Source organism: Mustela nigripes, chromosome 12 (genome assembly GCF_022355385.1).
Source record: "Mustela nigripes isolate SB6536 chromosome 12, MUSNIG.SB6536, whole genome shotgun sequence".
Lineage (NCBI taxonomy): Eukaryota > Metazoa > Chordata > Mammalia > Carnivora > Mustelidae > Mustela > Mustela nigripes.
The window spans coordinates 135,396,863-135,410,855 of NC_081568.1; the positions used below are offsets into that span (position 1 = coordinate 135,396,863).

Consider the following 13,993-nt stretch of genomic DNA (forward strand, 5'->3'; position numbering starts at 1 on the left):
TATCTCCCACAAATCGATTTTGTAAAAAATGAGGCTGGCCCGGGGTGTTCAATATGATTGGCTGGGACCTTCTTTTATTTTTTATATTTTTTTGGGTGCAGCCTCGGACCAGGTGGAAAAGATTTGTTCCAAATTCCAGGGAAGAACCGTTCCCGTAGTGGTGGTTAAATGGTTGCTAGCCTTCACACTTGAGTGCCTGTAGACCAGAAGACTGGAAACAAAAGGGTTACTTGTTTCCCCACCACCGCCTTTACCCCCAGATCGATTTTTCTTATTTAATCAGCGAGTAAAAAGAGAGACGACTGGGGGAGAAAAAAATTGGAAGAAGGGCAAAGTGGTGGGGGGAGGGTTGAAAGCCAGAAGCCGCAGTACAGAAAATCGGTCTTGGGAGTTCGCGCTGCCGAGTCCTTGCAACAAGGAAGGGAAGCCAGCAAAAAAACGCTCTCAGTCATTTCCACACAGCCAGCCTCTCCTTTTCTCCTCGCTCCGCGCTAGTGGCTCATTTGGCTTCCCTCTGCCACCGAGCGATCACATACATTATTTCCCCCAAGATAACACAATCAAACTTGTATTTACCGACATCCTTTCCTCGCAGCCTGTTTGAGATTTGTTTTAATAAATAAGTGTTTTATGTGAATGATGTAGTCATTGAAACGGGCGCACCATTTTTTTTTTTCCCCTTCGTTACTGCAGGAGGTTCCTCAACCCCAATCTGGTTGGAAAATAAAACGCTTTGTCTCCACAACCACCCCCCACCGCACCCCCACCCGCTCTCAGTGTGTGTTTTATACGTGTGTATATCTCAACCCCCTACAGTAGCCAAGAGAAAGCAGCTAGCCAATGAGAGAGCCCAGTTTCATAAAAGCTGCTCTCTGATTGGCCTGATGCGAAAGGGCAATGGGAACAAAGAAAAGTCCCTTTCAGGTATAGAGGCTGAGAGCTCCTTTTGCTCCACTCCCCCTGTGTGTGTGTTGTGTTTCAGTCCTGATTTCAGTGTTGCAGAACAAGCTTGTGGTGTGTGTGCACCAGGGGGATTTTTCTTTTCTTTTCTTTCTTTTTAATTTTAATTTTTGCTTTTATAAAAAATACACAGGACGGTCTGTGACATTTGATGGTCCATCTTCTTTAATAATAAATTTGTTGAAGAGATTATAATTTCCAAAATAAAGCGGCTGCAACCAAACACATTCAATGCAGTTAGAAGGAAAAGGTCAACTCGATCCAATACAGACCGTAAGTACGGTTGCGTGGTGTGTCTCTATATAGCACTTAGCGGGGACTTCATGCAGGGGAATGTGCGAGTTTTATGCATTGAAATGAGGAACTAGTTACAGGGTTTGGCTTTTGCATTGAGAAAACAGCCCAAGAAGGGTGAGTTTTATTCAGTGGAGGGTGAAGCATTTGTAACTTCTTCACACAAATTAAGCTTGACTGGGCACTCGGGGTAACTTAGAGTAAATTACCTTTTGGGCTGTAACCCAAGGAGAATAAAAGTGACACAGTTACATATACTGATCTGTAGTGTCCATTCCCTAGCTCACCTCGCCCCCTCCCTCTCCTAGCCTAGCTGGGCAAGACCCTCTTCCAAACCGAGCCAGGAAAATGGGGGCAAGGGCAGAACAAGCCGATTTCTGTCTCTTGCCACATCCTAGTGCCCAATAATTTAATATTAAACAAGGGAATAGTCACCCATTACATGTAATGGTTATAATTACCATTTTCCACCTCCTGAAAAAAGCAAGCAGCAAAAACACCATTGGGGGGGGGGGGAGAAGCCCCACCCAACCCAAACAAACCCACAAATAGAGTAACAATGGTGTGTTTATTACAGGACCTGGTTTGGGAGCTAGCAAAATGTTTTTCTTTGTTTAAGACAAGAAGGGGGTCCCTAAAACCCAAATAGCTTGGAGGTGCCCTCCCCCCTCTTCTGGGCGTCCCCATCCCTGGCCCCTCGGGAAAGCCGACAAATTGGAGATAAGTTGAGGAAAGGTTTATAAGGTGTTTCTTTAAAACATCTGCTTTGCTCTTGTGCTCATTACATTTCACTCCTTCGAACTTCCGAGAGCCTAGATCTGCGAGAAATGTTTCACATTCATAACTTGTAGCTGCGCCCACTGCAGGGGGGTGGGGGCGCGGGGAGGCGGCGGCGGCGGCGCGGGGGGGGGGGGGGGTATGCAGGGGGGGGGGAGAGACCTTCAGCTTTTTTTTAAAGACCAGATCAGTATTTTCTTGATACGCTTGTCACCATTTTTGTTCTCACGACAACCAATTGAGCCCTTGATCCTCACGTGATGTGAAAGGCTTGCACTGTAACAAAATCGCTCCTTTTAGATGGTTGGTTGTTGCTAACTCGCCCATCCCCCTCTCCCAGCCCCGACATTTCCAGCAAAGCGACTCTCCACTTCCAATCCATCAACAATTCATTACTGCTTTTAGCTTCCAAACGCCAGCTAATTAAAAATACTAAGCCAAGCTCCGGGGCCATCTGACTAAACACAGGAGGGGGTGAGCGAGAGAGGAGGAGGAGAGAAAAATAAATAAAAGGGAGACGCACCGTTTGCTGCGACTATCAATGGGAAAAACTGTCCTGAAAAAGGTCGCCTTAAAAAAAAAAATCTTTTTTTTTTTTTGGACTCTAATTATCGAATTACCACATGACTGATTGGCTTGAGAGACAGCGGATTCTCCTCCCTCTCCCCCCCCCCCCCCCCCCAGGGACTATACTAGGAACTCGGTTCCTTTTTCTTAAAACAACATAAAACAGGAAAACATCACATCCTTTGGGTTTCGAAGACTGAACCAATTTTAAACGCCGTTATTTTCCTCACCCCACCGCCCACCCTCCCCAGCCCCGAGCGAATGCTGTTATAACTGGTTTATCAGCTCCCTGAATCATCTGCTCCCCTCCCCCTCCACACCTTTCTTTTTCTCCTCTTGCTGGGTTTCTCATCCTACCCTTTCTTCCTCCCCCTTTCCCCCTCCCCCTTCCCCCTTCCTCCCCCTCCTCCCCCCCTCCTCTCCCGTCCTCTCCCCTCCTCCCCCTTCCCCTCGTCTTCCCCCCTCCTTTCCTCTTAAGTTAGTTCAAGAAATCAAATCTGTCAGGACGGGCGGAAAAATGCCACTTCCCGACTAACAGGCGGAATCCAGCCCAGATTTTCAGTCGTTTCTTCTTATTCTTTCTTCCCTTTCACTAATTTATCCCGATGTTAGCACATTCTGTCTTGTTACTAGCGGACGCCTGTAGGTTTGCTACATGGGATCATTACTTACTGATCACGGTGACTCTGAAGTCTGGAACTGAAGGCGGAATGAGAAGTTGGGAAAACTTTTTTCTCTAAGCTCTCTCTCTTTCTTTTTCTTTTCTTTTTTTTTTTTTTTAAACCTATTATTCTCGATGCTTGTTAAGAGGAAAAAAAACCTTTGGTACTTCTGTTGTGAATGTGAAACATTATCTTCCAGCTGTACAGTGACACATTTTTTTAAGGAGAAAAGGACTCCTGATCCGTTTGCCAAAAGGGGGGTGGGGAGGTGGAATAATGTTATCGAGTGATTATTCTGGCTGAGATGTGTTATTTGGTTTCTTCCTTCTTGATCATTTGGTGTTTAAGTAAAATGAGGCACAGGCTTGTTTGCCGAGTGGAGTGGGAAAGGCATTTTGATTTGCTGGCCTAATTAAAAAATGATAAAGGATTAAAGGTAAGCAATGTCTGTGTGTGTGTGTGTGTGTGTGTGTGTGTGTATGTATATTTATTTATTTTTCTTGACAATCAACTGTTAAAAAGGGGCTGATCCCTTTAAAAACCGTTTTAACTGATCTTTGTCAAACACACACTCATTTGCGGTCATTGAGGCCACCTTGGCGCAGACTACTTAAAGTGCATGTCTTAATCAGTTTCCCCGTACAGTCAGTGGCACCATATTTAACAGATTGAGCAAGTCTGTGACCTAGGAATACGGTAGAATTGTTTATATGTGATTTTTTTTTTTTCCCTCAGAAGGCAGGTACTCAGCCTTTTATTTAGCACTGTCTTTTCTATAGAGAAATGGTCGTAAAGACGTGTGTGTGTATTTCAAAAATAAAATTGTATAAACTGTTGGGGGAGAGAGGGTATGTGTTTATGGGAGGGGGGTAGTTATTCATTGTTTTTCCTGTTCCTTACTGGGAACAAAAAACAGATTGCCCAGACGATTTGTAAAAAGAAGTAATCAAATTAGAAATACGGATAATTTAGAAACATCATTCTGAAACTAGCCTCAGAGAACTTCCAAGGTCTGGTCTTTGAAACTGCAAGATCTAGGACATGTTTGGGGATGTTTAAAGCTGTGTTCCTCTCTCTTGTCTTGAGTGTTTAGGCTGTGTTTCTAGGGTTGAGATAACACATGTATGGAAAAAAAATCCTAAACTTTTTTTTTTTAAACCTTCCTGGACTTGACACAGATCTTTAAGATATCTTAATGCCTTTAAAAAAGTGCTTATTCTTATGTTGTTGATAAAGGGATATATTTTTTTTAAGCTACTGTTAAGATCCTTACTGTCGTGGGTAAGTTTTTTGGGTTTGGTTATTTTCCTTTAAACCCGACTGTGGAGACAATATATGAACCACCTTCCTGTCCATCCTTCCCTGTGCCCCTTACTGACTCCCCAGTGTTAATCGTTTTTTATTCTGGTAACACCCAGACAAGAAATATTCGACTTTTCCCCCCTTCACAGGAAAAGGTGGACCTGGACTGAAGGGTGTAAAATCTCTGGACACATTCCTGGGGCAGGAAAAAGAAGAGGAAGATAAGAAGATTTTTTTTTTTTTTTTTTTTTTTTAAGAGAAAGCCCAGCGGAGCTAAACGAATGTCCCCTCATCTCCAAAGGAAAGTTCATCGGATTTTTATTCTAGAGAGCCCATCTTCAGGATGTCAGTGAACATTTCTGCTGCAGGAAAAGGTGTGGATCCAAATACGGTTGATACTTATGACAGTGGTGATGATTGGGAAATCGGGGTTGGAAATCTAATCATTGATTTGGACGCTGATTTGGAGAAGGACAGACAGAAATTTGAGATGAATAATTCCACCAACACCACCAGCAGCAGCAACTCCAAGGATTGTGGAGGTCTGGCCTCCGGTGGGGCCGGTGCTACCGCAGCCTTAGCTGATGGCCTAAAATTTGCTTCTGTTCAGCCCTCCGCTCCCCAGGGGAATTCACACAAAGAGACCAGCAAATCAAAAGTGAAAAGGAGTAAAACTTCTAAGGATGGTAATAAATCTCTGCCTTCTGCTGCCTTGTATGGGATTCCCGAGATCAGCGGCACTGGCAAGAGGCAGGAAGTCCAAGGGCGCCCTGGAGAGGCAACTGGCATGAATTCAGCGCTGGGTCAAAGTGTGAGCGGCGGCGGCGGCGGCGGCGGCGGCGGCGGCAACCCCAACGGCAGTAGTGCGGGCACCGGCCCCTCCGCTGCCCCCGCGGGGGCGGCCTCCTGCGGGAAAAGCAAAGAGGAGAAGCCAGGTAAAAGCCAGAGCAGCCGAGGCGCCAAGCGGGATAAGGATGCGGGGAAATCCAGGAAGGACAAGCACGACCTGCTTCAGGGCCACCAGAATGGCTGTGGCAGCCAGGCCCCTTCCGGGGGGCACCTCTATGGCTTTGGGGCCAAGAGCAATGGAGGTGGCGCCAGCCCCTTCCACTGCGGGGGCGCTGGGAGTGGCAGCGTCGCGGCTGCTGGGGAAGTTAGCAAAAGTGCCCCGGATTCAGGGCTCATGGGAAACTCTGTGTTGGTAAAGAAGGAAGAGGAGGAGGAGGAGAGCCACAGGCGAATCAAGAAACTGAAAACCGAGAAGGTAGGATCAAGTCGCCTTCCTCGAATTCCCACTTTCCTCTTTGTGTGCATTTGTGTGGGGGTGTGTCGGGCGCGGGGTGTGTGTGTGTGTGTGTCTGTGTGCCTCCCACTTCTTCGTGCTTCCTGGTTCTTTGTGAGGTTTCTGTTGTGTGCCTCCTTTCCGTGGACATGTGGAGTGGGGGGGCTGACTCGGGTGCGGTGTTTTCAGCTCTTGCTGCTTCTGCCGCCGCCGCTGCCGCCGCCGCCGCCGCCACCGCCTCCGCCGCGGGCGGTGCTGAGTGTTTGGTTCCCCAGGTGGGAGGGCCTGGGTGTTCCAAGTGCCTTTTGCCCTGCACCAGGGCTCCTGGCCAGTCAGCCGGCGGTGGTGTGCTTTTAATAGCAGACCTGCTCTTCTACCCGCTTGACTCAGGTCCTGGTTTCTCGCCCAAGGAGAGCTGTCTTAGGTTTTCATGTGCCCGCCCTGGTATTTCTGGTAATGAATGTGTCCTTACGTGCAGGGTTCACGTTCCCTCCCTGGAAGAGGCTGTGTCGAGGGTTCTCATTTACACTCTCCCCTCCACCTGTTTCTTTTCCCCAGACTTTCTCCAAAATGGTTCTGTCAAAGGGTATCCTCCTTGGATGGGTTCCCCTTACAGGTCCTGAATTGAAACCCCAGCCTTGGCGTCCTGGGGTCATTGCTCTCTTAACTGTGTGGAAAGACTGGAACGGTTTTGGTGGTTTCTAGGACTCTCTACGCTGGTTCCTTCGCCCAGTTCTTAGCTGGAGATTTCAGAGCGTTATCCCTTGGATTTCTAGCTTGCCTAGGGAGTGGAAAGGTTGGTAAGAAAAGTAAAATAGACTGGGCGGATTGGTGTTCCTGAGAATGGGGCAAGGGCCAGAGGGGATGGGAATTTAGTGTGGCATTTGAGTAATGGGGGATCCTCGATATAAGCCATGTGGACCCTTTCTGCCATCTCTCGTCCTTGTCTTAAGGTCTAGTTAGAGACTGCCTTTTGAAAAACTGCCCCCTCCTTGGGGGGAAGAAGGTGGAGGATGTGCCGCTTGGTGCTGGAGGCCTGTGACTTACTGGTCTGCCGACGGTCATGCGTTGAATAGCGTCCCAGGACGGAAGGGGCTCTGTCCACTGGGCAGTTTGGAAGTGAGCTGGGGGTGTGAGTATGTTTGTATGAAATCAACCTTTAGATTAAATCTGCGGGTCCTGCCTCGCAGAAGCAAAACTCATATCCTGTAGTTTCTGGCATGGTTGGTTGGAAATATGCTTATTAAATAAGCATATTATTAAATAATTCGATTTTTTCCCAATATCCACAGAGCTGTCAGATGTGTTTGGCTGATTATTTCTGTGGCCAGTTATCCACTGCTCTCTCTTCAGACCTCTCCATCTTTGTGGCCGTGGGTTCAAGATTAAAGGGGGAGCACAGGCAGAGGTTCTGATTTTCTGGTTTTAGAAGCTGTGGAAAGTCTATTAAGGTGCGAATGATGCCCAAATCACCGACAGCCTCCGGACACTTCTTTTATTCCTCTACCTTGGCTCCGACAGCTTTTTACACCAATGAACCCAAATGCATTTTTAAAAATCCCAGGTTTTGCTTCTCAACATTACATTGTGGAGTTGCACATGATTTTCTGCTAAAAGGCGTTCAGAAATCTTACTTAGTACAGTAGGGCATTTACTTTTGTTGCCAATAGTCTTCAAATTGCACTTCTAATCTGCTCTAACTATCTAGATGAATTGCCCTAATCCAGTGCTCACAATGGCTGTGGTTAAGGAGTCAGAGGCATTTGATTGGATTCACGGCTGCCTGGAATGTGGGAGGTACTGCCCTTTTGCATTCCCCTTAGCCTTTTAATCTTCCAGCCAAATGTTCACATTCAACAATTTTGTTTAGCTGGCAATCGGAACATTTCAGTATCTCAAAGGCTGCTGTCATGGCAACTGAGATTAGAGCACGGTGTCGGTTCTCCAGTTTTTGTGTTCTTCACTTTCCAGTCACAGAGGAAACTGGAGAAAGAATGGAGGAATTAAATTATTCATCTACGTGCGACTCATCTTCAGGCAGAGCAGGATAAATGGGATGATACGCATTGCATAAACGAAGAGCAAACAAGTCGCGATGGGGCCGGGCCGGGGTGGAGGAGGGGAGAGGGGGGGCGGGGAGGAGAAAGCGCGGCGCGTTGAGGACACAGCCCACCGCCCTCCGCCAACCGTGGCCGCTGGTGTTGGCACAGGGGCCCTTCGGGGATGGCTCCGAGGGGTTTGAATCCTGCAGCGCTGGCCATTCTCTGTCTAGCAGGGGGAGGGGGGTGTTGGCTCAGGAATGCTGATCCTTAGGCTCCCCACCCCCCCATCTCACCTCACCTCACCTCACTTCACCTCTTAACTTCTCTTTAGAAGGCTTGCCTCCTGGCCACGGGGAGATGGCACTCCCTTGCCCCCCCGCATGCCGCCCCGGGTGTGTGGGGGGGTGTCACTCTAATTCCACTAGCTCGTGGCTGGGAAAACAAGAGCTCAGTTTAGGGACTGCTTTCCAACGAGAGGAGGCTACCCTTTCAGGAGGTATGAGGAGGGCGCGCTTTACCTATTTCCACACTGAGGCATCTTCAGAGAAAGGTTTTCTGACGTTTTGTTGAATGTTTTAATTTCCGCCTTGCTTGATGTTCTTGGGCCGGGGACGAGTCAGGGTCTCACAAGTGAAGATGATTAATTTTCAGCAATCAGGTGCGGCTCACGAGGGGCCAAACCTGAAAACTCAAGGAGGGGGTTTGATGTGCGGGAGCTTTTCCTCTGTCTCCTCCACCCCCCCTTCCCCCCTTGAAAGGTTTCACCGGAGATTGATAAGACTTGCTGTCACCGGTTAATTTTCACAGCATGCTTAAATGTCTATTTTTGGTATGTTTATTCTGTTTCTACACTACACAAAGTCATGTAAAACATGATAAATTGGACCTTATGAAACCTAATTAAATCAATGAGTGTTCCACTCCATTATGTGGAAACCACAAGTATGTTGTAAAAGTCGCCACTCCCTTAATACGTGAACGAAATCAAAACATGCCATAATTCTGAGATGTTTGAGCTATATTTCTATAGCCCATTTTGTGGTTAAGCCACCAGTGACATGTCTGAATAAGTGGATTTGACGGGTTGGCTTTGGGTTGTTAAAACCTGCTTCTCCACCTTCCCCCTCCTTTCTTTTAAAGCCTAAGAACCTCTACAGAGGCTCTCCTTAGCGTCTTAGAGTTTTGACTTATCAGACACAGGCACTCGGCCGGGCTAAATAGGGTACATGGTTTTATTTGATTGCCGGAAAATTCTGAACGACATAGGAGAATTCTTAAAAACACCTAATACTTAAATAGACATGAAAGGCACAGGAGAGCTTACAGTCGTGTCTCAGGGTTCTGGCTGCTCAGTGCATATTCAGGAAGGAGAATTACTTTCCTGATATCATATTGCTTTCATTACGCCGGTCCTTAACAGCCTAAAGGTGGTGTCTACAAATGGACCTGTCTATAAGGGTATCATTCATTTTATTTTACTCTCTTGGAGAAGCCTTTTACACTTCACTAGGGAATTCTGGCACATTTTCTAAGTGAGTGTGAGCAGTTTAGGAACATATTTTGATTAATGAGTTTTGGGGACCGTATGCCTGCCTCTCCCTCCCCAGTCCCCCACATCTGGTGTCCCCTACAAATTCTGCTTAGATAGTACAGTTTATCTGCTGTGAAATAAAAGGGCAAAAAGGTCACTTGCTATAATTAAAGAACAAAGTCCATTGTTGTTGGACAGCAAACTGTCTGGAAAGCTACACATAAGGGATTTCGCGGTTAAAAACGTTGGTAACTAAGGCTGGGCTCCCAGTCAGTGTTGGTCCCGTTCCTCAGATTTCTCTGAGCGGCCTGGGAGGAGGGTGACAGGGCTTTTTTGAGGTAGATGTAGAGGCAGTCCTTCCCTGAGCAAGTTTTCTGTGAGAACCCAAGCAACTTGGGAGCCTTTGTGTGGCCAAGCATATCCCTGAGTCTTGAACGAATTATTTGAAACGGAGCTGGCATGGTGGAGAGATGAAAAAAAGAAAAAAAAAAAAAACCTCTACAGATCAAGATCATGCTAAAAGGAGAGGAGTAATGTTTAGCAACTTTTAATAACTTTGCAAATAGTCTGGGAGAAAAAAAAGGGGGGCGTGGGGTGCAGAGTCATTGTCCACATGTCACCAGGTTAAGAATCTCTTCAAGTGAAATTGCTTGGCGGCAAGATGGTTTTAATTAGAGTGTTATAAAGACTTATTTTTCCTAAGCAGCATTTTATAGTTAGTAAATGAAATGTATGCCGAACGTGCTAAGCAGAAATCTCCCTAACCACAGAGGTGTTCAATAACCAGATTCAAACAACATGGAAAGTACCATCTGTTCTTCGTTTTCAGCTTGAAAAACAAGGATTGAATGGCTGAGATTTGCTCCAATTTTGACTGTGTCTGTGCGTGTGTGTTTTTTTAATTTAAAAAAGTTCACCTGGTACTTCATAGAAACTTGAAATTGCAGTAATACGAGCAACACTGTGAAAACACATGTTCCTACATTTATTTTAACCAGTTCCACTTTTCTTTAAAAGATTTCCAGAAGCCCAGCCATGGAGCCCTTTATAATGGTTATTCGGTTCCTGCAGGCAATCACAACGAGGGGTCAGCTCTTCAAAGATCGCACTGTTTAGTCAGTACCTGAATTATTCTGTCAATTTTCCCCCTGGAGGCAGGAGGGGCAAAGGCTCTCCCAGGCTAACTCTGGTCAGCGTTTATCGGGTAATCTAATTGTGTGTGATAGCACTTTGGACTGGTGTTGACTCTGCAGAGCCCTTGCTCTCCTCCAGAGCTGTATCTGGGATGGTTGCTAATGAGGAAAATATTCTTTTCACGATGATAACTTTGGAGTCCTTGACTTTTAGACATGAAGCTTGGTTCTGGGCTTAGTGAGAGCCCTGGGTGAAACGGTATCCGGCCTTTGTTTGAGGTCTTTTATAGAAGCTAATGACTGGGCTTATGCCTCCCCGAGATAAATGACATTATCGTGGAGTGGGCTGACAGGAAACAGACATGTTAATGGTGAAGCTGCAGGGAAGGTCTGTTCGGGTTCTGACAAAAGAGTCACGAAGGGACCCCTGGTTGTGGTCATTAACACATAATGCGTTCTTGCTCTTCCTAAGAGGCCCTTGATAATTGGAAAGCTATTTTAGCCACAAGCACTTAAATCATAAATCTACCCCTCCTAGTTCCTTTGCATTTTTAAAAGTCGCAAAGTAACGTGTTCTTTGTTAACAAGTGTGCAGTCTGGTTTTTTAAAAATGGTGGCAGTTCTAGGCTGGGCGTCCCAGGACGTCTGGGAGGACGGCCCTTGGAACTGGCTTTATCTGATGGGATCTCTGTCTTTCATTGTGGCTCCGTCCTCCTTCTGTTTTAATGAAGCAAAAATAAATAAGTAAATAAATAAAAAATAAAGAAATGAAGTGGGTCCAGGAGCTCAAAAGAAATTGTCTTTGTGCGTGAACGGGTCTTGTGGGAGAGGGATAAAAATCCTGTTTTTTATAGGTTGGGGAGAAGATTTTGTTCAGCGATTCAAATGTGATGAAATCTGCCTTTTGAAGTGTATGTTTAAAAAGTCATGGGTATAATTGAGTTGCAGTGCATTTTAAACTCTGCTTCTTGAACGGAGATAATTGCCATGTTGAACACACTCTAGAGGTGTAGAAGAGGTGGAAAGGATCATGTTATTCTATTCTTTAATATTAAGCGCTGAAAGTTTTTCATAGTAATTACTGTAGCACAACATAGTTTTGATTGCCAGCACTCTGAACTTGCCAGTGATCCGAACATCAAGGGTTTTGCTTGAATACTAAACAGTTTATTCCTTAAGTTACTTGTAGAGCATTCTTGTAGAACATGGAAGCCAGAAACTAAGGAAACCCTGAGCAGTCTCTAGCAGTATCGCAGTGGAAATCACCCATCTTCCCTAGGATTGTTGCCCAATAAATAATACTCTCTTAATCTGTACAGCTAACTGTTGGTGCCCGGTAACTCCTATTTCATAGGTGTGTGAATGATTATTAAATGGGGACATTCAGCTGAGTAAATTAGTAGATCAGATTGGCTTCAATCACGGATTCATGAATGGATCAGTAGCTCATCTTGCAAGCAGAAAGGAGCTCTGAGGAGCTGTAGGAAAGAGGAAAGGTTTTGAAAGGTGGAGAGGGGCCTGGAGAAGGAAATTTATTAGCAGAGCGCCTTCCTAAGGGGGCCAGGTGGGACCTACTGGGTTTCTTTCTGTGCTGACCAGGTAATCCCGTAATAATGGGTAAAAGCCTATATTCCTGGGGGAGGCTGAAACTACAGTTAGATTGAAGTCTTGGTTTGATGACGTGGGGCTTAGCACAAGTGACTCCATTTTGAACCTGTTGTTTCTTTTTGTAACAGTTGCCCCTACCTTTGATCAGACCTAGCTGAACCGAGAGATATGGTCAAACTTTAAGGCGTGAAGTTCTCCCAGTTCTTGATCCCTTTGGGTGGGATTCACAGGTGATGACCTCAGGCTCACCAGTGTTGAGTTGGTCATTTTCATCCTTCCTTTTCTGGCGTTCCAGTCTTAGGGAGCTCATTTGCTTGGGGGTTCGCAGTTGGGAACATACCTTTAAAGGTTCTGAGAGAATACAGCGTGCCAGGGAGAGGACTGTGATGGTTATAAGTTATAGTGCCCAGTGCCAGGAGTGTACTTGGAAGCCACGCTCCCAGCACCCAGACCAATCAAAGGCAAGTCAGTCAGAGTAAGACTCCGCTGAAGGAGTCACTCTTATAAGTTCAGTGGCTTGCTCAGTGATTGTCAGTAACATCCCAAGAAACATGAATCCAGGTGTGGCTGGTGGTGTTGGTTAGAGCGCAGACCCCTCCTTGTTCGCTAAAAGATACACAAGGGCTGTCCTCTTATCAAGAATGACTTTGTGGGGTACCTGGGTGGCTCAGTGGGTTAAGGCCTCTGCTTTCGGCTCAGGTCATGGTCCCAGGGTCCTGGGATCGAGCCCCACATCGGGCTCTCTGCTCAGCGGGGAGCCTGCTTCCTCCTCTCTCTGCCTGCCTCTCTGCCTACTTGTGATCTGTCAAATAAATAAATTAAAAAAAAAAAAAGAATGACTTTGGTCAGAGAGTCTAGGATGTTCTGGAGACAGCTTCTGCATTAGCATTGGGTTTTGTAATATTTTCAAGAATTCAGGATGGATTCCTTGTCATAGCCTCATGTTTATTCCTAACCCCAGAAATTGAGACCTACCAAAGGGAACTAATTTTAATCGTGAAGGTGTGCTGGTATAGCCATGGAGGCCAATAAAATAAAAAGTTTCTGGACCATACACATGGTTACTCTTTTTTTTTTTTTTTTTCCCAGTAAAATCCTCCTATTTTTTTTTTTTTTTTTTATTTTTTTTTTTTTTTTATTTATTTGACACAGAGAGAGAGAGAGAGAGAGAGAGAGGTGTCACAAATAGGCAGAGAGGCAGGCAGAGAGACAGGGGAAAGCAGGCTCCCTGCTGAGCAGAACCCCATGCGGGTCTCCATTCCAGGACCCTGAGATCATGACCTGAGCTGAAGGCAGAGGCTTAACCCACTGAGCCACCCAGGTGCCAGGAGTTCTAGACTTCTTGGTCACTCTTGATCTGGTTTCTTTGCACCCAACTAGATTGCAGAGTTCCCTGATTTTTGGGTATTAACCAGAGACGTGGAAACGGACTCTTATGGTTAGGGTGTCAGATGAAATGGGAGGGGGGGCTGAGTTTGTTTGAGGGAAACTGAGGCAGGAGCCTAGTGGCAAGTCCAGCCGTGTTTGGAGGTGGGTTATCCTCCTTTGCAGTGACCTGGGAGATACGGATGATGGTGTTTATCTTTTCAGGCCAGTGCCAGAGTCAAGGATGGAAAGATAAGAAGAAAGTTTTAGGTTTAAAGTATGAAGTCTTGGTCAGACATTTTGCAAAGAAACAGTGAACCTCAGTGTTGGCTCTTTGTCTTCCTAGTCAGTTTGATTTTGAGGTTTCCACCTGGAGTTAAGGAACTGTCAGGTGGAGACTTCTTCAGCTATGAGATACATTGTGTAACCGAGGTTCACGTCTCCGAGGTTTGGTGCCATCCAGATAGTGA

At 46.1% G+C, this 13,993-nt stretch overlaps 1 protein-coding gene across 4 annotated transcripts in view; it reads left to right on the plus strand.

The window, feature by feature from the left end:
• The first annotated feature begins 974 nt into the window (after positions 1-974).
• The window catches only part of ZNF608 (zinc finger protein 608), a 113,088-nt gene continuing 100,069 nt past the window's right edge, over positions 975-13,993 (plus strand). For 2 of the 4 annotated variants that reach the window (XM_059418413.1, XM_059418415.1), the window contains exons 1-2: positions 3,136-3,696; positions 4,712-5,826. In XM_059418413.1, coding sequence (XP_059274396.1) covers positions 4,906-5,826 — 921 coding nt within the window. In that variant the 5' untranslated portion in view covers positions 3,136-3,696; positions 4,712-4,905. Of the gene's footprint in view, positions 1,234-3,135; positions 3,697-4,711; positions 5,827-13,993 lie in introns of those variants that run through there. The other 2 variants (XM_059418414.1, XM_059418416.1) reach the window with 2 other exon arrangements.